This window comes from Eleutherodactylus coqui, chromosome 7 (assembly GCF_035609145.1).
Source record: "Eleutherodactylus coqui strain aEleCoq1 chromosome 7, aEleCoq1.hap1, whole genome shotgun sequence".
Lineage (NCBI taxonomy): Eukaryota > Metazoa > Chordata > Amphibia > Anura > Eleutherodactylidae > Eleutherodactylus > Eleutherodactylus coqui.
Window position 1 is genome coordinate 62,436,628 of NC_089843.1, and position 21,365 is coordinate 62,457,992.

General features: G+C 46.4%; 1 protein-coding gene across 1 annotated transcript in view; it reads left to right on the forward strand.

Moving 5' to 3' along the window:
* The window catches only part of GUF1 (GTP binding elongation factor GUF1), a 50,659-nt gene that overhangs the window by 18,727 nt on the left and 10,567 nt on the right, over positions 1–21,365 (forward strand). Inside the window, exons 10-15 of the mRNA XM_066573127.1 lie at positions 4,550–4,689; positions 10,166–10,289; positions 14,176–14,308; positions 15,862–16,005; positions 17,413–17,546; positions 18,654–18,755. Of these exons, the coding sequence (XP_066429224.1) occupies positions 4,550–4,689; positions 10,166–10,289; positions 14,176–14,308; positions 15,862–16,005; positions 17,413–17,546; positions 18,654–18,755 (777 nt within the window). The remainder of the gene's footprint in view (positions 1–4,549; positions 4,690–10,165; positions 10,290–14,175; positions 14,309–15,861; positions 16,006–17,412; positions 17,547–18,653; positions 18,756–21,365) is intronic.

Consider the following 21,365-nt stretch of genomic DNA (forward strand, 5'->3'; position numbering starts at 1 on the left):
AGATGGTCTTGCACACACCGTAGTCATTCTCTATGAGTGCTCCTGACAGAGGTGTACCTTTAGCATGCGCTGCCTGGCCATTCTGGCGGTCCTCTTTATTGGTGACCCCCACAAATCAGCTAGCAAGCAGGCTGCCTGCAGGGGATCTATAGATCTGTTGTAGTATATATCATTACAGAGGCCTGCCTCTATTTCTACATCAGTCTATAATCATGGAATAATCCTTTCAGGCTTCCCCTAAGAGTAATTAAGTTTAGCTCTTTATCCTGTTGTGATTCCTGAGGGTCTTAGCGGTTCGACCCCCAGGGATAAAGTATTTTTGGTGGGACAACCCGTTTATGATCCTGGAGATGGGCAGGTATTCCTTCTCACCGTATTACCTTCCTGATGGTTTCATTGAGAAGTCCAAACTGTGCCCCCTCCCAAGCTGCAGCTCATGGGTACGTCAGGGGTGCACCAACCTAGTTGGCTAGATATGCCACTTTGGGGAAGCCTTTATCAAAGCCCAAACTGGGCATTCCGCGTTACTAGAGGAGTGTTCCTCAGGCTGTATTCACACTGGTAATATTTTTTTTGACATGTAAGTTCTGCCCAAGTCTGAGATGTGCGGGAGAAGAACACCTTCATTTGGGTTGATTCACACAACTGAGTTTGAAAAGTCGCTACATGTCCTATTATTGCACAATTCATATATAGGAATCGCATTATTTCCTGTGGGAGTGTTAAAAAAAATGCATTGCACTTGCATGTGATGTAACCTGTTTTTAACGCATGTTACTATGGTGGAAAAAAAATGAGGAAGTGCAGAGCAATGAAAAACGGGTGTAAACACCCGGTTTTCACAATAGTGTGAAAACCACAAAGACTCATAGCAAACACATTACAATGGCCCGGAAACCGGTCAGACCAAAACCCCAATCGCCCGAGTAGTGCCTTAGCCAAGTATCTCCCCGCTCGTCTCTAAAGATTCAGGGGCCGGCGCGGGTGACAGGTGAGTTGCAGGGGGTGCGGGGGGGAGAGAGGGAGAGAGAGATCTCCCCTCCGTTCCTCCCCGCTCTCCCCTGCCGCTCCCTGAACCCCTAATCTTTAGAGACGAGCGGGGAGATACTCGGCTAAGGCACCACTCGCTTGTGTAATGTGCCTTAGTGAGTATACTCGCTCATCTCTAGTTCTGTGTAAAAGCAGGACCTGACACAGTACTAAGAGTTATCGCTCAGTAGTCCCTTTGTTTCCACCCACTGACATGAAGACACTAATGAGCGACTTCTCACCTGGTGTAAACAGGCAGTTGCTCATCGTTGAATGACTGCCTGTTCACAGTGGATGGAGGTGGATGCGAGATGAGATCTCCGGCCCGCTCCGCCTCCATTCACTGAGCGACTATTGCTCCTGTGTAAAAGTACATTAGTAGGACCCCAGTGCATCCGCGGCGTCGGGTCAGCCTCTTGTCCAGGGAAACTCCTAATACCTACTGCTGTATAGAGTCTGAAGACATCTGGTTGCCATTTGCTTGATAACGGTGCAGGTAACCTTCTGTAAGGTATTGTGCGGGATGTTTTATATTGCTATTTTATCAAACCACAGATTTGACAAATTTTACTCCCGTGCCACTAGATGGCGCTCCAATCCAATAATGGCGCTCCTGTTATCTTAACAGAAACAAATCGTGTTTTCAAAGCGTGAACAAGTAAATCTTAGCAGAAACCTGGAATTACGCTGAATGCAGATTCTCCAAACACGTAGCTTACAGCTACTATGGGCACCATTGCTGCAGAGTGCCACGTGCCGCGTTAAAGGGCTATTCTGTATCCCACAAATAAAGGCTACTCCTTGGGCAATGGTTCTGTCACTTTATGTTCTATTCTGGGTTTCAGAATCTTTCCTTGCTGTCATCCCAATGGAGACTTCTTCACACTGGCCATCATGATTGTGCCGTGAGAAAATCGTGGCAAAATCGCAATTGTGTTCAGGCGTTTTTTTGAAGCGTCACTGATTTCGGAATGAAACCATTGAAAATCATTGGTTTCATAATTCCGTGTTTTCACCCACTCTCACATTGTGCGATTTTTATCACAAGTGTGGAGGCACCCTTAAAGGGCTTGTCCCGTTCCTAGCTAGGATTGCTCTTGTAAGGAGGATTGAAGTAAAAATCTACGTGTAATACATGCGGGTCCATTTTGGAAATTTATGTCCCATGTGGATGTACACTTAGAACTCCAATGAGTAGCAGTCCTTCTAGATAGCATCGGGCAATTGGACTACACATGTAACTTTCTCCATTCCATTTTTCGATCCAACTTTCTGTGCTGGTGAATCTCATCCTATTTTAGAATTGAACATCTTTTGTTTTTCTGACTTGATATATGAAATACTTTTAGTTGCATGTAACCACTGCTAGGGGGCGCCACAGTAACTGGATATAGATGTGTACAGCTAGCGTTTGACCCAATTAAAGCCGTATAAAACTGTATTCGGCGAGCTTTCTCCAGTGACAGCTGGAAGTAGCTGTAATGATGTCATCGCAGTTCTGGTCCCATAACGGTTACCTCCTGCTGCTGGATTTGATTTGACTGACATACAGTATTGCGCAAAGGTTTTACGCAGGAGTGGAAAAAGGGCTGCAAGGTAAGACTGCTTTCAAAAATAGAAGTGTCCATAGTTATTGTCAATTAACAAGATGCAAAGTAAACGAACAAAAGAAAAATGCAAATCAAATCAATATTTGGTGTGACCACCGTTTGCCTTTACAGCAGCATCAGTTCTTGTAAGTACAGTTGCACAAGGTTTGTGAAGGAACTCGTCAGGGAGGTTGTCCCAACCATCTTGGAGAACTAAGCACAGATCTTCTGTGGATGTCGGCTTGTTCAAATCCTTCTGTCTCTTCATGTAATCCCAGACAGACTGGATGATGTGAGATCAGGGCTCTGTGGGGCCATATCATCACTTCCAGGACTCCTTGTTCTTCTTTATACTGAAGATACTTCTTAATGCCATCGGCTGGATGTTTGGGGTTTTTCTGCTGCAGAATCAATTTCGGATCCAATCAGACGCCTTCCTGATGGTATTGCATGATGGGTAAGTATCTGCCTGTATTTTTCAGCATTAAGAACACCGATAATCCTGACCAAATCCTCAACTTCATTTGCTGGAATGCAGCCCCAAGTTTGAAAGTAATATCCGCCATACTTCACTGCTGCCTGCAGACATTCATTGTACTGCTCTCCACAATGCTCCACTGCTGCCTGCAGACATTCATTATTGTACCGCTCTCCACCATGCTTCACTGCTGCCTGCAGACACTCATTATTGTACCGCTCTCCACCATGCTTCACTGCTGTCTGCAGACACTCATTATTGTACCGCTCTCCACCATGCTCCACTGCTGCCTGCAGACACTCATTATTGTACCGCTCTCCACCATGCTTCACTGCTGCCTGCAGACACTCATTATTGTACCGCTCTCCACCATGCTTCACTGCTGTCTGCAGACACTCATTATTGTACCGCTCTCCACCATGCTCCACTGCTGTCTGCAGACACTCATTATTGTACCGCTCTCCACCATGCTCCACTGCTGTCTGCAGACACTCATTATTGTACCGCTCTCCACCATGCTCCACTGCTGCCTGCAGACTCATTATTGTACCGCTCTCCACCATGCTCCACTGCTGCCTGCAGACTCATTATTGTACCGCTCTCCACCATGCTTCATTTCTGTCTGCAGACACTCATTATTGTACTGCTCTCCACCATGCTTCACTGCTGTCTGCAGACACTCATTATTGTACCGCTCTCCACCACTTCTGCCTTCAACAAACTGCCTTAAGTCACAGCCAAATATTTCACATTTTGACTCATCAGTCCATAGCGCCTGCTGCCATTTTTCTGCTCCCTTGTTCCTAAGTTTTTGTACATATTTGAGTCGCTTGGCCTTGTTTCTACATTGAAAGTATGGCTTTTTGGCTGTAATTCTTCCATGAAGAGCATTTCTTGCCAGACTTCTCCAAACAGATGGGTGTACCTGGGTCCCATTGATTTCTAACAGTTCTGAGTAGATGGCACTGCTGGACATCTTCTGTTTTCAAAAGAAAGTAAGCATGCGTCTTTCACCAAATCTTCTTGGCCGACAACTGCGTCTGCAGTCCTTCATGTTGCTGTTTCTTTTTTCTTCTTGAAAACGGCCTGGGCAGCACATCATGACACCCTGGCTGCTTCGAAATCTTCATCTGGGAGAGACCTTGCCGATGCCGTATAACTGCCTTGTGTCTTATAGCTGGGCTCAGTCTTGCCATGATGTATATAGAAGTATTGATGCTGTTTTGAAGGCAAAGGATGGTCACACCAAATACTGCTTCGATTTAGATTTGTTTTGTTCTATTTTGCTAATTGCCAAAATAAACTATTCCGTTTTTGAAAGCCTTCTTACTTTGCATCATTTTCTCCCCATACCTGCCTAACACTTTTGCACAGTACTGCAGAACGCTTTACATTTTTAGTTTTAAGTACCTGCACTAATGGTGGTTCATAAGTTCCGCTTCTTGTTTTACAGATGCACCGGACAAGTAGGTTACCTGATCGCTGGAATGAAGGATGTGCAGGAAGCACAAATAGGAGACACCCTGCATTTACTGAAGCAGCCCGTGGAGCCTCTGCCGGGCTTCAAGCCTGCCAAGCCCATGGTGTTTGCAGGTGAGTTAGAGTTGTCAGGGGATTCCAGTTATTTTGTTAGTGTTCTTTACCCCGGTGTTATTACAGATGTAGCCAAGTTTAACCTGACTGATAATTTGTCACAGAAAGTTATCTTAAAGGGGTTGTCCGGCCATAAACATTAGGTCTCATTACTTCTGTTTGCCCAATACAATGCACTTTGTAATATACATTGTGCATTGTAAATTAGGCAAACAGAAGTTATTCACTTACCTCTTGGGCTGCCCCCCCCCGTGTTGCTCCTCGGTTGCCATGGGTTCCGACAAGTCTCTTGTCCTCTTCTTGTCGGGACGACGGGGACGCGCTTCTCCAGCACAGCTCTGCGCATGTGCAGAAGAACTTCAGCCGCTGGGAAGCTCAGTTCTGCCTGCAGGGGAGGCGTGGCTGCTGGCTCTTCATCTCCAAGGTAAGAATGAGTGGAGGGGCGGGCTCTCGTGGGGGAAGGGGGGGGAGGAGGGGGGAGGATGGATGGATGTGTGCAAGGGGGGGTGCAGTGATGTGTGTGTGTGTGTGTGTTCGTGGTGTCTGGAGACCCGGCTGTCGGAAGTCCCGGGGGAAGGGGGGGGGGGGGTGGAGAGGGAGAGATGGATGGATGGATGGTTGGATGTGTGCAAGGGGGGGGGGGTGCAGTGATGTGTGTGTGTGTGTTAGTGGTGTCTGGAGACCCGGCTGTCAGAAGTCCCGGGGGAAGGGGGGGGGGGTGGAGAGGGAGAGATGGATGGACGGATGGATGTGTGCAAGGGGGGGGGGGGGGGTGCGGTCACGTGTGTGTGTGTTCGTGGTGTCTGGAGACCCGGCTGTCAGAAGTCCCGGGGGAAGGGGGGGGGGGGGGTGGAGAGGGAGAGATGGATGGATGGATGGATGTGTGCAAGGGGGGGGGGGGGGTGCAGTGGTGTGTGTGTGCGTGCGTGCGTGCGTGCGCGTGTGTGTGTGCAGGGACCCGGCTGACAGAAGTCGGGGGGGGGGTCATTGTGAGGGGTGGGGGTCGCTGTGGGAGGGGCACTATGAGGGCATGTGTGTGTGGAGAAATGTTTTGTTTTACTTTACTTTAGCAGGGTGGGGGGGCAGTAGGTAGCCTTGCAGTGGGGGGCTGCAGGAGAGTTCTCTCTCGGCTCTCCCCAGCCCCTCTCCATTCACTATACATTCATGCCAGGATTTTATTCTGAACCATGAGTGTATAAGTGTCCCCTGGCTACACCCCCTCTGATTATAGTATGCAGCAGGGGGCGGGGCCTGGGCGGGGAGAGACTGTAGAGCAGTTCAATAGAGGTGGGCGTGTCATGGGCGGGGCTAGGATGTGAGCTGAGGGAGGCCAGGAAATCCTGCCTTTTCATGTCTCTTACTACCATCGGGAGCGCGCACACAGATGAGGGAGAGCGCAGAGCATTGTGGGAAGGCAGCACAGAGGCGCCATCTTTGAAAGCTGCAGTGAACATCAGATTCTAAGGTAAGAAACTGACATTGCAGCTGATCTGCCGGCCGGTTTGAGCCCCTGTATGCTGTGTGTTACTATCCTTACTGAAAGGGAAGCAGCAGCATTATAAAAAATTTTACCCTGTGTGGCCGGACAACTCCTTTAAGCCATTTAAAGGTTGTTTATCTTAACATAACAAATGCAATTGTAAAGCAATTGAAAGGGTAAACAGACTGTGGCACAGAAAGTTATCATAATGCAATAATAATCAAGTTAAATTTGGCTGTTTCTGTATTTAACCGCCTCGCAAACGCAGACTGTAAATTTACATGATTGCTTGCCGGGCTCTGTGCATCAGAAATATAAATGAATGCTCTGCATGCCGCCGGTGATCACATACTTCTGAGCAGCTGAAACACCCAAACACAGGCTGTTGCTAACTAATCCAGTCCCGATGACACGATCCGACCGACAGCAAATATAAATGGTTACACCAGCAGCACCACAAATAAACCCTCACTGCGTTGGACCAATGAAATGCAACAGCCAAATGAAGAAATCAAACCACGCAACCCCCACAGATAGTCCAAATAAAGAAATGGCTTGGCAGCAAAGATAGGAGCAAAAAGCTTGGCTTCTTTTATTCTCCATAACTCACAAAAACAGCTACATTTTGACCTTCACGGTCTTTGTCTGACAGTTACGCGGAGCGCCTGCAGGAAAGTAGCAAACTTTCCTAGCATTTAGGCTCTGTAAAAGTTTCTCTCTCCTCTGCTCTCCCCCTCTCCACTCTTAGGCCTCATGTCCACGGGCTTAAAATCAGCAGCGTTTCTCCTGCACGTGGATCCGCGCCCCATAGGGATACATTGGACACCCGCAGGTAGTTAAATACCTGCGGATGTCATTTTTCTTGTCAGGCGCGGATCCGCATGCGGGAAAAAAAATGGACATGCTCCATTTTCGTGCGGGTCTCCCGCTGGACGGCTCCCGCAGGCTTCTATTGAAGCCTATGGAAGCCGTCCGGATCCGTGGGAGACCCGTACCAGAATTAACTCGCCTGCTCCGGACGATGCGGTTCTTTCCTTCTTCGCGGACGGATCTTCTTTCTTCGGCCCAGCGCATGTGCGCGGCACACCGCCGGCGTGCGAAGCACATCCGCCGGGCCGAAAAAAGAAGATCCGGCCATGAAGGAAAGTTGAGTTTATTCTGATTTTTAGCCTCATGTCTGCGGGGCAGGAGGGACCCGCTACGGATTCTACATGAAGAATCCGCGGCGGGCCTAATTTCCCCCGTGGACATGAGGCCTTAGGGCTTCACACAAGCGTATTATTATATACATGTGCAAAATGTGTGCATGCAATACGCAGTGAACAGCACCCATTGATTTCAGTTGGTTCGGTCACATGTGCGGTTTTTGCCACACATTTCAGTCACTCAAAAAGAAAAAAAAAAAACCACGTTCTATTTTTGTGCGTATTGTGCATGAAAATAGCATATTAAACTTAGTTACCCATTGAAAATCGGAGCATGCTTTACAGTAAAGGGCGCATGCAGAAATGCAATGCCCATTGCGCAAATACGCAGCGCTAATTCAAGTGTAAATACGTCTACACTCATGTGCAGCCCACCGAAGTATGAGATTGGAGGAGAAAGAAGTTGAAAGTATTGTGCAGCAGCACATTAACCCCTTCATTACCTATCCCCTAATAATATATTTTCTATTAATTTTTTTCTGTACATGGTCAATATGGGAAAAAAATAGCTTTTTTTTAATTTTGCACAAAATCACACCATAACAAAAAGTAATAATAGAATGTGTTTAGTTTTTTTCATTTTTAACCTATTGCATTGCCATAAGTATTCAGACCTTTTGAAATGTAGCTCTGGGGGCCTCACATTTCTCTTCATATTTGAGATTTTTCTACACCCTGATTGGAGTCGCTTGGCGTAAATTCAGTTAATTGGAATTAATCATATAAGACACAACGCAGTCTATAAAAGGTCTCTGAGCTCACAATGCATATCAGAGCCAAAACCAAGCCATGAGATGGAAAGAGCTGCCTGTAGAGCTCAGAGACAGGATTGTGTGGAGACACAGATCTGGAGAAGGCTTAAAACCATTCTGCACTGAAAATTCTCAAGAGCCCAGCGACCTCCATAATTCCTAAATGGAAGAAGTTTGAAACAACCAAGAGTCTTCCTAGAGCTGCCGACACACCACTAAATGGGGAGAAGGGCTACGGTAAGAGAGGTGACCAAGAACCCGATGGTCACTCTGACTGAGCTCCAAAGATCCTGTGTGCAGATTGGAGAAACTTCCAGGATGTCAACCATCACTGCAGCACTCCACCAATCTGGGCCTTATGATCGAGTGGTCAGAAAGAAGCCTCTCCTCAGTGAAAGACACATGAAAACCCACGTGGAGATTGCCAAAAAGCACCTAAAGGATTTTCAGACTGTGATAAACAAGATCCTCTGCTCTGAGGAGACCAAGATTTGAACTTTATGGCCTCAATTCTAAGGCTAATTTCAAACAGGGGAGCGTGAATGTGCGATTATTTTTGTTTTCATTTTTTTTTCCCCACGGATGTGAGGCGTTCTTATATCAAAACTGCCTCGCATCACTTCAGGGAAGTAGCGCTCCACCGCCGCAGCTGACAGAGGCTGATGAAAGATCACTGAATGTTTCTCCATTGTTTTCAATGGGTGTGAATACTTGTGCCATTGCAAAATGTTAGAAATCTTAGTTTTTCATTAAAAAACATGTACAAACAAGAGACCCGAAGAGCCCTGTGTAACAGAACAAGATAGAAGGTGAGTAGGCATACCTGCCTAAGAGTTTGACAATACTTACCCCTCTCTGACCTGATCCTCCACTGCGCTTGCTGTCCTTTGATGAGAAATGGAGCATTCCGGTGACATGGGAGGAGGGACCCTGTGGCTTGTGGGCCACGTTCCAATTTAAGTCCTGCTTCCCTGTTGTGTCTGCCTCCCCTTCTCAGTCCAGAACGGTGCTTCAAGACTGGCGAGAAGAATAGGTCTGCCTCCTACAGACACTAAACTAAAACTGATTAGCTTGGTGCCTGCAGCAGAGCAGGGGGAGCTAACACTAGCTGTATTCGCGGTCTTCAAGCTGTGTCCCCCAGACGAGAAATATATATTATACAGGGTGTAGTTAAAAACACTGATTCACTACTATATTTCAGTACTGAATAGGAAGCAATGGGTGTTCTTCACAATGGTATGGCGCACGGACTCCTGGCAGCCCAAGAATTTTGTATTGTGCCCCCTGTAAGAGAGAGAGTAAAACCCAATTGCAAAATTGAGGAGTAGCATGTGAGAAGTAGAAATCCGCATCTCTCTAAGCCCCGTGGGACCGCTGCTAGGACTGAAGTAACGCATACTTTTTCTACAGACCCATATTTGGCCAGTAGAATATAATAGCGATACCAATGAAGGCCCCTGCGGATGACATCGCCATCAGCTCCATCTGTAATATTTCTGCATGTCCCAGGTACTGAGGCTCTTATAGAAAGTGATGCTTCTAGCACATTCTATATAGACATACAGGCAGTTCCAGGCTTTTTGAAATGTACTAAAGCAACTGAAAGGGCTTTTTTTTCCTGCGTGGCGTCTGGGTTACTTTGTAGGAACGTTGATCAGATAGGAAAGGAATGAGCGGAAACGTTTATTCTGCAGCCTCACTTATCCTGTCGCAGACATGGCTTATTTTACAGGGGCAGAGATCAGTTAATAGAGATGTAAGGAAGAAATCTCACGTTAGACAAGAACTCGTCAGCGCTCAGCCGGGACACGTTGACAAGGTTTTTGCCACATTGTCAGGAATTTAGGGAGTGCTGAAGTAAGGGGATTGATAGCGCCACGCAGGCTGATAAATAATGCATGTAATGTCTCTTCTCATTTGCTCTTTGAAGTTTGTTTTTCTCCTTGCTGAGTGAAGCTCTCTGATGCTTCTTTGCATAAGAAAAGCCAAAACAATTAACGGTTTCCTCAACTTTTTTTTTTTTTTCTGTGCTTTCATAGGAATGTTTCCAGTTGACCAATCAGAATACGGCAATTTGAAAAGTGCGCTGGAAAAGCTGACCTTGAATGATTCCAGCGTATCAGTTAGTCGGGACAGCAGTGCAGCATTGGGTGCTGGCTGGAGGTGCGTCTACTATTGTCATTATCTAAAGTATTGCTTGTAGTGTTGAGTAGTTTAACCCTTTCAAGGGTCATTGAGGCACCTGTATCCAGGTCACATTGCGGTATTTAACTTTCAAAAAATCTGAATTCTTTTTTTTTTTTAATTATGTGGATATATAATGTTCACAGCATATGCTGTGTATGTAGCGGGCGTGGAAGTTGAGTCTGCTCCATACACGGCAGGTATCTGCTGACTTTGACAGCTGACACTTGACCGCAGCAAATGCGATCGAAGATATTGCAGTTATTGACTGGTTAAATGTCGCTGTCAAATATGACAGCGGCATTTAAAGCCCCATTGACACACAATGATTATCGCTCGAAATTCGTTAAAATAATAGCATAAGAGCGATAATCGTTGTGTGTAAATGCTACCATCGTACAGCAGCTCCTGGAGGCTCGTTTACATGCAAATGACACTGATAAAGTGCTAATGAGTATTAGTGTCCATTGGCACTTTATGCAAAATGATTGCTAATACTGTCAATCTTTCAATCGTTTAAAGATTGTCTTTGCGTGTAACAGAAACAATGACTGGCAACATAGGCGGATGCAGAAAAGTACAAAAGACTTCTTTATTGCCCCATTACATAAAAATGCAACGTTTCGGCTTTACTGGCCTTCCTCAAGCTAATACATAAATCAAGAGACATACTATATATAGAAGACATATCAAGTATGTCTCTTGATTTATGTATTAGCTTGAGGAAGGCCAGTAAGCCCGAAATGTCGCGTTTTTATGTAATGGGGCAATAAAGAAGTCTTTTGTACTTTTCTACATCCGCCTATGCTGCCAGTCATTGTTTCTGTGGACGTATATCTGGAACCATTCTGGTTTTTGGCTCCAATCTGGCTTGTGCATTTCATCGGCCTGACCCCGGGAAGGGTATACTTTGTGCTGCTGGTGGGACTCATTATATTTTCATGTCTTTGCGTGTAAATGAGCCTTAAATATAACAAATTCATTGAATTTTAAGTGTCCTGAACAGCTCCACCGCGATAAGATAGCAGGGGTGCTGCCTAGATGTTATTGCAGTATGGGGCCTTCTGAAGGTCCCAGGGCTGTCACGATTGTTTGTCTATGAAGATGTGCATTTGGCATGTCTGATTTTGAGAACTTTGTTTCTCTTACAGAGAATAATCTTGTAGATATGATACCTTTTTTATTGGTTAACAAAGAGATAATGTTACAGCAAGCTCTCAAACCTACTTGGGGTTATGCCTGGCAGGTCTTTAATAGGAAGCCTGTTAAAATACAATATGATGCAATTCCATAGTACTGCATTATACCATATAAGTAAAGATGAGAGAGCACGCTCGTATAATTCAGTTACTCGAGTGAGCTTCGCTCTTCTCAAGTAACTGCATTCTTGTCTAGGGGGCGGTGGGGGGGAGAGAGAGATCTCTCTACTCCCCCGCTACCCCCCCCTACTGCCCCCTCGAGCATGCTCAGACAAGAATGCAGTTACTCGAGAAGAGCGAGGCTCGCTCGAGTAACTGACTTATCCGAGCGCGCTCGCTCATTTCTACGTATAAGCAATCAAACAATTCCAAGTTCAAGTCCCCCATGGGGATTTGAAAAATAAATAAATAAAAATAAGTAATATAAAGACTCTTAATTAGAGTTGAGCGAACGTACTCTGCCGAGCTTAATGCTCGTTCAAGTATTAGCGTACTTGATGGTGCTCATTACTCGAACGAGCATCACGCCGTGTTCGACCTCCGCCCCAGTTTTTGGCTCCTCCCCACTGTGATGTGCCTCTTTTTGCCCCTCCCCACCGCGACGCAGCGCGTGTCAATGGCAAATTTTTCGGCTGGCAGGCAGCAGTAAAAGAACCACTTCCTCCATTTTTCGCAGCAAAAAACTTTAAAGAAATGTAAAAATTGGTATCTCTGTATCATTAAAGGAGATGTCTCGAGGAAGCAGTGATTTTTTTTTTTTGCCCAGTCCCCCCCATTAAGTACACATTACTAAGCCCCCCTGTAAATGACATTTCTAGCTGGTTTGTACTTACCGTTCCAGCGTTTCAGCAACTTATAAAAGTTTCCCCAAGATGGCCACCGGCTCTTTCCCCGTCGCTCGCTGCAGCCCGACGTGCGCGCTCCCGAGACGTTGCCAGCTGTGTCTCCATGGCAACCGGACGCCGCGCAGCCGCCGACCAGACGCCGCGCAGCCGCCGACCAGACGCCGCGCAGCCGCCGACCAGACGCCGCGCAGCCGCCGACCAGACGCCGCGCAGCCGCCGACCAGACGCCCCGCAGCCGCCGACCAGACGCCCCGCAGCCGCCGACCAGACGCCCCGCAGCCGCCGACCAGTCGCCCCGCAGCCGCCGACCAGTCACCCACCGCCAGGCAGCAGGTAACCGGCGCTAGCCCCCGGCTCCCCAGCGCTACGCTCCCGGCTCCCCAGCGCTAGACCCTCAGCCCAGGTGAAGGCCCCGGAGCCCAGCGCTGGGCTCCGGGGCCTTCACCTGTCAGTGAACATCACCCCCGACCCATCACTTACCCCCCTGGCCCAGCGCTAGTTCCCCCGGCCTAGCGACAGCCCCCCCATCGCAGCGACAGCCCCCCCCCCGGCCTAGCGGCAGCCCCCCCCGGCCTAGCGACAGCCCCCCCATCGCAGCGGCAGCCCCCCCGGCCTAGCGACAGCCCCCCCCATCGCAGCGACAGCCCCCCCATCGCAGCGACAGCCCCCCCATCGCAGCGACAGCCCCCCCCGACCTAGCGACAGCCCCCCCATCGCAGCGGCGACAGCCAGCCAGCCAGCCCCCCCCCCCCTCCCTCCCTCCGGCGCAGCGGCAGCCCCCCCCGGCCCATCACTTACCTGGACGGCAGGACAGCTGGACGGCAGGACAGCTGGGCGGCTTCTCCGGACAGCTGGGCGGTTCTGCACCTTCCTCTAACAGAGGAAGGTACAGAATGGCCGCTCCAGCGCGCTCCCGAGCAGTGACAGCTCGTCTGCGCATGCGCAGAAGAGCTGTAGCGGGGAGCACACTGAAGCGGCTCGTGCTGAAAGGAGAAGACCGGACTGCGCAAGCGCGTCTAAAAAAGCAAGCTGCCAGCGAATTTAGACGGAACCATGGAGACGAGGACGCTAGCAACGGAGCAGGTAAGTGAATAACTTCTGTATGGCTCATATTTAATGCACGATGTATATTACAAAGTGCATTAATATGGCCATACGGAAGTGTATACCCCCACTTGGTTTCGCGAGACCACCCCTTTAAGGATAGACCCTCAATTATTGATTCGTGGGGATCTGTTGTTCAGAATCCCATAGATGAGCTAAACACTGGGCCTGCTGTCAGTCCGGACACTGCTGGAAATGGACAACTCTGCCCTTATTGCAGCGGCCTGTTTTGGTAACGCAGGTTGAGTCCACGGAGTTTGGTAATGGAGCTGTGTCAGTAGTGGTAAATGAGGCAACTACAATGTTGACAGTGTTGTCCGTACTGACAGTTGGCCCGGGGATCGGCTCATTTGTTGGGTGACTGCCTTTTTTTCTGTGGCATCAGAAATCCTCAGTTCTCAGCAGCACGTCCCCTTGTGTTTGGGCACATACAGTAGCGCTACTACTTGCTCTATGTAAATGGAGCTGAATGAGCGCAGATTGACTTTCAAAGTTGTTGATCTCTGTTCAGTTCCACCAGTGTAAAAAGACCTTTCCTGTCATTGATGCCCGAATGTAGGATCACAGTGTTTGATGCATATGGTCTCCAGCGCCATCTTTACTACAGTGGTGAATCCCCAGCAAGCCCAGAGCAGTTAGCTTTGTATTAAGGCATCCTCAGTATACTTGTTGCTGTGGTTCTACATGATGAAATAACCAATAATTCTGTTTGTACAGGTTGGGTTTTTTAGGGCTTTTACATATGGAGGTTTTTAACCAGCGACTGGAGCAGGAATACAATGCATCTGTCATAATGACATCCCCGACAGTCCCATACAAAGCAGTGCTGTCCTCTCCAAAGCTGATTAAGGTATGGTCTGTTTGACATTACGTATTATCATCTGTTCAGTAAGGTGCATTTCAGCCCATAATACAGTTCGATAGAGGAGCTTATTGTGGGATGCATAGATCCACATGGACTGCCATTTCTCAGATCCAAGTTTTACTTGCATTGGAAGATCTGGTTTCAGTGCTTCTATCTGATATATGTATATTATATATCCTATGTACAGTTCCTACCAAAAGTAATTTGAAACCTGAGCAAAAATCAGAAGTAGCATTTATTTACATATGGTAATACTTAGTAGGGTCTCCTTTGACCCTAATGACATCAGATACACTCTGTGGCATACATTCTAATGTCTGATGCACTTCAGATGGTATTTCCCTCCATGCATCCTGCAAACATCTCCTGTAGGGCTAAGATCGGGACTCTGTTCAGGCCAGTCCAATCCTGGAGCATCCATATCCTTGAACCAAAGTAAAACGGCATTGGATTTGTGACAAGGCCTGTTGTCTTGTTGGAAGTATTGCTGACCATTCCTAGAATATTACCACATTGTCTGCAGCACATTATTATCTAGAAAGTCAAAGTACATCTGTGTGTTCATGGCTCTTGCCACTACAACCAATGGACTGAGACCATGTTGCGTAAAACATCGCCAGACCATAATGGCACCTCCGTCGTACTTAACTGTTGGCACAACACACTCAGGCGGGAGGACCTTCCCCAAGATCCTCCACACCCAGGTACGTCCATCTGGTTTGAAAATGGAGTTGCATGATTCGTCACTCCATAGATTGTTTGTTTTTCGATTGCTTATCTATCCAATGATGACGCTCCACTGTAAATGGGCCAATGCATCTTCTCTATAAGAACTTGGCAGATGTTTGCAGGATGAATGGAGGGAAATATCAGCTGATGTGTATCAGATGTCATTACGGCCAATTACCATTATTGAACCCTGATTATATGAGCAATGTAAAGAAAAATGTCATCTCGTTTGTTCCACAGAACGATGGCACAGGTCAACATTGGGAAAATATAGTCTTCTGGACCACTAAAGATGTCCATATAATTTAAATACTCTTTCAGCTGACAGCTATTTCTCCCATCTTCCCTGTACACAGGAATTCTCAGTTTGGTCAATTTTTGGGTGTTTTTATTTGAGGAGAGCAGAGAAAGTCGCAACCAGAAACTTCTGGAAGAACAAAGGCATTGGGCGTTAAAATTCAACATGCTCAATCCCTTTCCCCAAGGACATCTGTTGAAGGGGAAAGTTGAAAGGCCCCCATACATATCCAATAGTCAGCTCCCTGTTCGGCTGACTTTTATCTAATGCGTCTGGGGCTTTTACATGCAATGTAATTTGAAGCTCCACTTTATGCAATTTAATAAGATAACTGTGTGAGGAAAATACCCAGCAGGCCCAATAATTATACCGCCCTGTGTAGTTTAGAGTCCATTGATGGAATACCGGCTCCCATGAACCGCAGCCTGGTGGGTGGAGACTAGGTTTGTTCCATGCTTTTTACGTAGTATTCACTTTAGACTTCATTTCTATTCTCCTAACATGTACATAGGAATATGGAAAAGAGGAGATTACCATTGTAAACCCATTAGAGTTTCCTGACAGAACGGTTGTGACGGAGTATCTTGAACCTATGGTATTGGGCACCATTATTTCACCCCATGAATATCTTGGGAAGATCATGTCTCTGTGTCAGGTCAGTGACCACTGTTTATTATGAAGTATCACAAACATTAGAGATGGGTTCTGGTGTAGATGGAAACAGAAAAAAAAGTACTTCCTATTTGTTTGCAGATGCAGTAATGTTGATTATCTCATATAAGTTATATCCTCTGTGGAATTCTGCTGGCTCAAGTATTGTAACAGTAGGGAAAAAAGTATTCCAATTTGAGGAATAAATGCCAGGAGCTTACTCAAGCCCAATAAAGGGAAAAGTTTGGCAAACGGAACCCACTTTCACACATTTTGAGCTGAACAGTTTGAAACGCGTAGTAAAAGCATGTAAACATGGGGTTTGTTTGCCAAAATTTTGCTTTTATCGAGCTTTGATAAAGTGATAATGTTTTGAATGTTTGAATTGGAACACTTTTTGGTTTTTTTTTCACTTGATGATATGCAGTGAGACTATTATGTTTGTGTTTTTTTTTTTTAAAGAGGATATATTCAAAAGTTGTAATAAATGAGCATTTGGTAAATACTGCACATTGCATGGCTTATTTTGTTCTACTAAGTCTCCATTTATATCAGTACCAGTACTGTAGACAGTAGGACTGACCATACACTTTAGATAGCTGTCGGCTGAACGGTTGCTTAGCAGACAGCCATTCCTGAAATTCAACATGCACAACGCTTTTTTCCCCCTAACATCATCAGGATAGGTCATCAATAGTTGATCGGCTGGGGTCTGTCACTCGGGACACGGACCGATCAGCTGAGCGGGTGCATGATGATAGCACCACAAATACACAAAGGTCGATGCAAAAGCAGTGGAGGTCTCTGCGCTGACCTCTGTGTAGTGGCCGGCGCTTGTAACTGCAGGCACGGCTCGCATTGACTTCAATGAGAGCTGTGCCTGCAGTTACAAGCGCCGGCCACTACACAGAGGTCGGCGCAGAGACTTCCACTCCGATCTCTGTGTATTTGCGGCTCTGACAGCATACGCTCGCTTAGCTGATTGGTTGGGGTCCCGAGCGATGTGGTCTCCGCTCTGTGTAGTGGCCGGCGCATCTCGTTGAAATGCCAGTTTTATTGAGGACGTGAAAAATAGATGGCATACTAATAGAAAAAAAAAACTGCACATGTATAGGAAAAAAATTTTTGGGTTCTGCAACTAGCCTTACACAATCTGTCGGGGGAATTCATGATTCACATAAATGGCCATCCTGTAATACAGGGACAGCTCAAAGTCTGCCAGAACAGAGACACTTTTACGGTGGGGCTCATAGAGTGGGGTCCCAAGCAGAAGACCCCACTCTGACATCCATTTGCCCTAATACTGCTTCTGAACAAGGGTCTACATTCTTGGCACAAGCCAGAAGTCGTGATGCTAATGTGAACGGAGCCTAAATGAGACGTGATGCAATCAACCAATATGTTCCCACAGACCCGACGAGCGGAGCACAAGAGCGTTCTCTACATAGATGAACACCGGGTCCTGCTGAAGTATCTGTTCCCTTTGAATGAGATTGTGGTGGATTTTTATGATAATTTAAAATCTCTGTCTTCTGGATATGCCAGGTAAGGCCGACGCGGGCTCATCGCTTATTGGGGTCCAACGGGATTTAAAATTTCAATATTGGTTTTAAAGGAGAACTCTGCTTATGAACACCCATTAGCACTGCACTGATCAAATCCACATACGTTCAACTCCAATGTAAATGATTCTAGTTTCTGTTTACCAGAAAGCAGTGCATTTTAGGAGTTGAGTTGACTATTTATTTCCGAAGGTAACCAGCAGCATTTTGAATACAACTCTTTGTTTTTATTTGAATGGAGTGAAGGACCATAAATGACTCAGAATCGAGATAAAAACAGTAAAACAAAGGACTTTAAATAATATATTTCAAGTTTCTATATAGATGCACCTAGAACTTTGTACTACCTGTACCTTCTTGGGCATCCTGCAGTGTTATGGGGTTGTACCAAGATTGACTCTTATTGCCTATCCACAAGATAAGTCTGATTGGTGGGGTCTTACCGCTGCGACCTTCGCCCCCACTTCCACCAATTTCCTGTGTCCTCCTTTTTTTCCCCCTCACTGCACTCGCCGGCAGTGCTGCATTGGTCGCTCATTTGGTGCTGCTCTTTTAGCGCTCTACTATCTCAGTAGTCCTGTTGAAAATTAATGGAGCAGAAAAGGGGAAGAGCGGAACTTAGTCTTTGTTGGTACAATTACAAGGAATCCAAATTTCATATATATAAATATATATAATAAAAAAAAATACTGCGATCTGATAGATATTCTATCAAGCCACACCAGACATGGCTTGATAGGCAATTGGCCATGGCAGTGCTGGGGACCTTCAAAAGGCAACCAAACAGCGCCTCACAATCGCATTGCAGTAGGCTATTTGGACCCCCTAAACTTCGATCGGGGGATTCAAATGCCACTGTCAAAAGTGACAGCGACATTAAAAGGGTTAACAGCCGCAATCAGCATTCACGCTGATCATGGCTGTTGCCGGCAAGTGTCAGCTGTAAGAAACCGCAGTCAGCCACCATGTATGGGAATTGGGTCCAAATTTCCACTCCACACAAAAGCCAAATGCCCAGGACATTACGGGGATAACTTGTATACAAGCATTTGTAGTGGATGAAATTTATTGAAATGTGCTTGTTGTTTAGCTTTGACTATGAAGATGCAGGATACCAGCCAGCCAGTCTAGTGAAAATGGATTTTTTATTGAATGGTCGTCCAGTGGAAGAATTGGCGACTATTGCACATAGGTAAGTGCTGAGGTCCATGAAACGTAATGTCGCCAAATATCCTATTCTCAAAGAAATTGGAAGATAACATGTGGCCTTAAAAATTGCAGTTAGTGAATTGTATACCCCCAGACGAGTTGGGATACTTAGAAAAGTTTACATTTCATTTGGAGGACTGTTCTCTGTTACCCTCCCTCCCCCCTTACAATTTAGGAGGAGCTCTGTTCCTTCTGCAAGAAAAGGACATTATAGCTTTGGGTTCACAGTGCTTGTCCTACTTCAAACGGCTGTGGTTCTGCCAGTGCTAACGACATGATGTATGACACATGTACTTTCCTCATATTACCCTACTCTTCCAAATAATAAATCATATTTGCTCTCTTTTTGTCATACATGGGGGCTTTTACCCAGAAAAGGAATAAAACTATTTTATTCCTTGCTTAGGACTTGCTTATCTAATAACTTCTCTCCACTGTTTATCCCTACAGATGGCACAGTTGTTGTGGACAGTGGCATTTTAACATTTTTGCAGAAAATGTGGGGGGTGGGAGAGGGTTTCACCTTTTTACAAGAAGCTTTAAATATAGAAAACTAAAAAAAATGCACATACTTGCAATAACCGCATCCATAACAACCCATACTACAAAATATTACATTATTTATACAGCAGTAAATTCCATTAAAAAAATCAAAATTGGGGATTTTCTGTTTATCTTGTTTCTCCAAAACAAGAATAAAAAAAATTATCAAAATATTGTATATACGTTTTAAAAGGCTACCAATAGAAACTACAAGTTATCTCGTAAAAAAACAAGCCCTCACACAGCTCTGGGGACAGAAAAATAAATACAAATTCTCTGGTCGTAGATTGTGACGCCACAAGGGTTTTTGTTTTTTTTTTACAAAAGTTTTATATTGTGCAAAAGTAGTAAAACCTTAAAAAATGTATATAAATTTGGTATTGTCATCATTGTAATGACCAGCAGAATAGAGTGAATGTAATACTTATACCACATGGTCAATAGCGTAAAAATTAAATCTCAAAAATCAAGGTTGGAATGGCTTTTTCCCGCCAGCTAAAAGGAAAAAAAAGTTGTTCAATGCATTATATGGTCCCAAAAGTTGTTCCTTTTAAAACTAGAACTTGTCCCACAAACTATGAGGTCACACACTGCTACAGTGATGAAGACATAAGGACTAAGTTATGACCGCTGGAACACAAAAGGGGAAACCACCTACTGGTCTATGGCTTAAATGACTTCTCTCACTAAGGGGTTAGAAATGTATTTAAGAGCACTTTTAGACCAATTATCGTTCAAACGAGCGACAGTGACCGAGAATCGTTTGCACTCGTTCGTTTTATGGAGGCGTAAAAATCATTGTTGGCTTGTTCAGTTTAAACAGCGCTCGCTCGGTCCTTCTCATTCGCTTTATAGAGGGACTGAACAATTCTCTTTAAGCCAACAATCTATCTCCTGTAGAGATGAGCGAGCATACTCAGTAAGGCGATATACTCGACAGCATCGCCTTTCTTGAGTACCTGCTGGCTCATCCCTGAAGATTTGAAGGGGTCGGGGGCAGCGCAGGGCAGCGGGGAGGAGATCCCTCTCTCCCCCCGCCCCCACAAATCTTCAGGGACGAGCCAGCAAGTACTCGAAAAAGGCGATGCTCTCTCGAGTATATCGCCTTACTAAGTATGCTCGCTCATCTCTAATCTCCTGTATAAACAGGTTGCACGAGAGAACCATGACGTCATTCGCCAGTTCAAACTATAAATCGACTTCTCTAGGAGGGCCCTTAGGTGACTAATTTCTGCGCCAAATATATTTACCTGACACATAAATTCGAAATGTGACTGTTGGGTTAAAAAAGTTTTACTACCAAAGACCGCTATCCTTCTTTCTACAGAGTAGGTAAACGTCCTGTCACTGGGACCCATTGCAGCACTTCTGAATGCCCTGTGAATGAAGCGCACATGCTGTCAGAACCGGCAACTCTCGGGGCCGCCGTGCCCGCACCACCGGTCCGGCCACCCGGGGTGCAGGAGCGCGGCGCAGAGGTACCCCGGTTCTTGTGATCTCCCCGGGCCGCTGTAAGACTGGTCGCCGCCGGGTTACTAGGGAGGCAGCTGGTGCTTCTAGTGTCCTGACTACCAGGCTGGCTTCCCTAGTAACTGTCTGTGCAGCTAGACTGGGGGCGTGTCCCCAGCACCGCCCTGATTAGCCCTGCTGCTGTCAGGCTCCCCGCCCCAATCAGCTTCTGGGGCGGGAGCGCTGACAGCATTTAAATAGGTGTGTTTTCCTCTCAGGCCTCGCCAGTGTTAGTTTGGTTCTCCAGCTGCACCCGCGTTTATCCTGACTGCTCTTGTGACCTCGGCTTTTCTGACACCTGCTTTTGGACTTGACTACGTTTTTGCCTGACCCCTCCGTACTGCGTACCCTCTTGTTGCCGACCCGGATTGTCTGACCATTCTACCGTTGCTTGTCTCAGTGTCTGTTTGTCTCCCGTGTCCCGCTTCCCTAGTGAGGGTAGGGACCGTCGCCCAGTTGTCGCCCTGGGGGTTAGCCCAGGGGGGCAAGTAGGCAGGGACAGGGGTTGCGGGATATCTCAGGGACCCCCATATCCCGGACA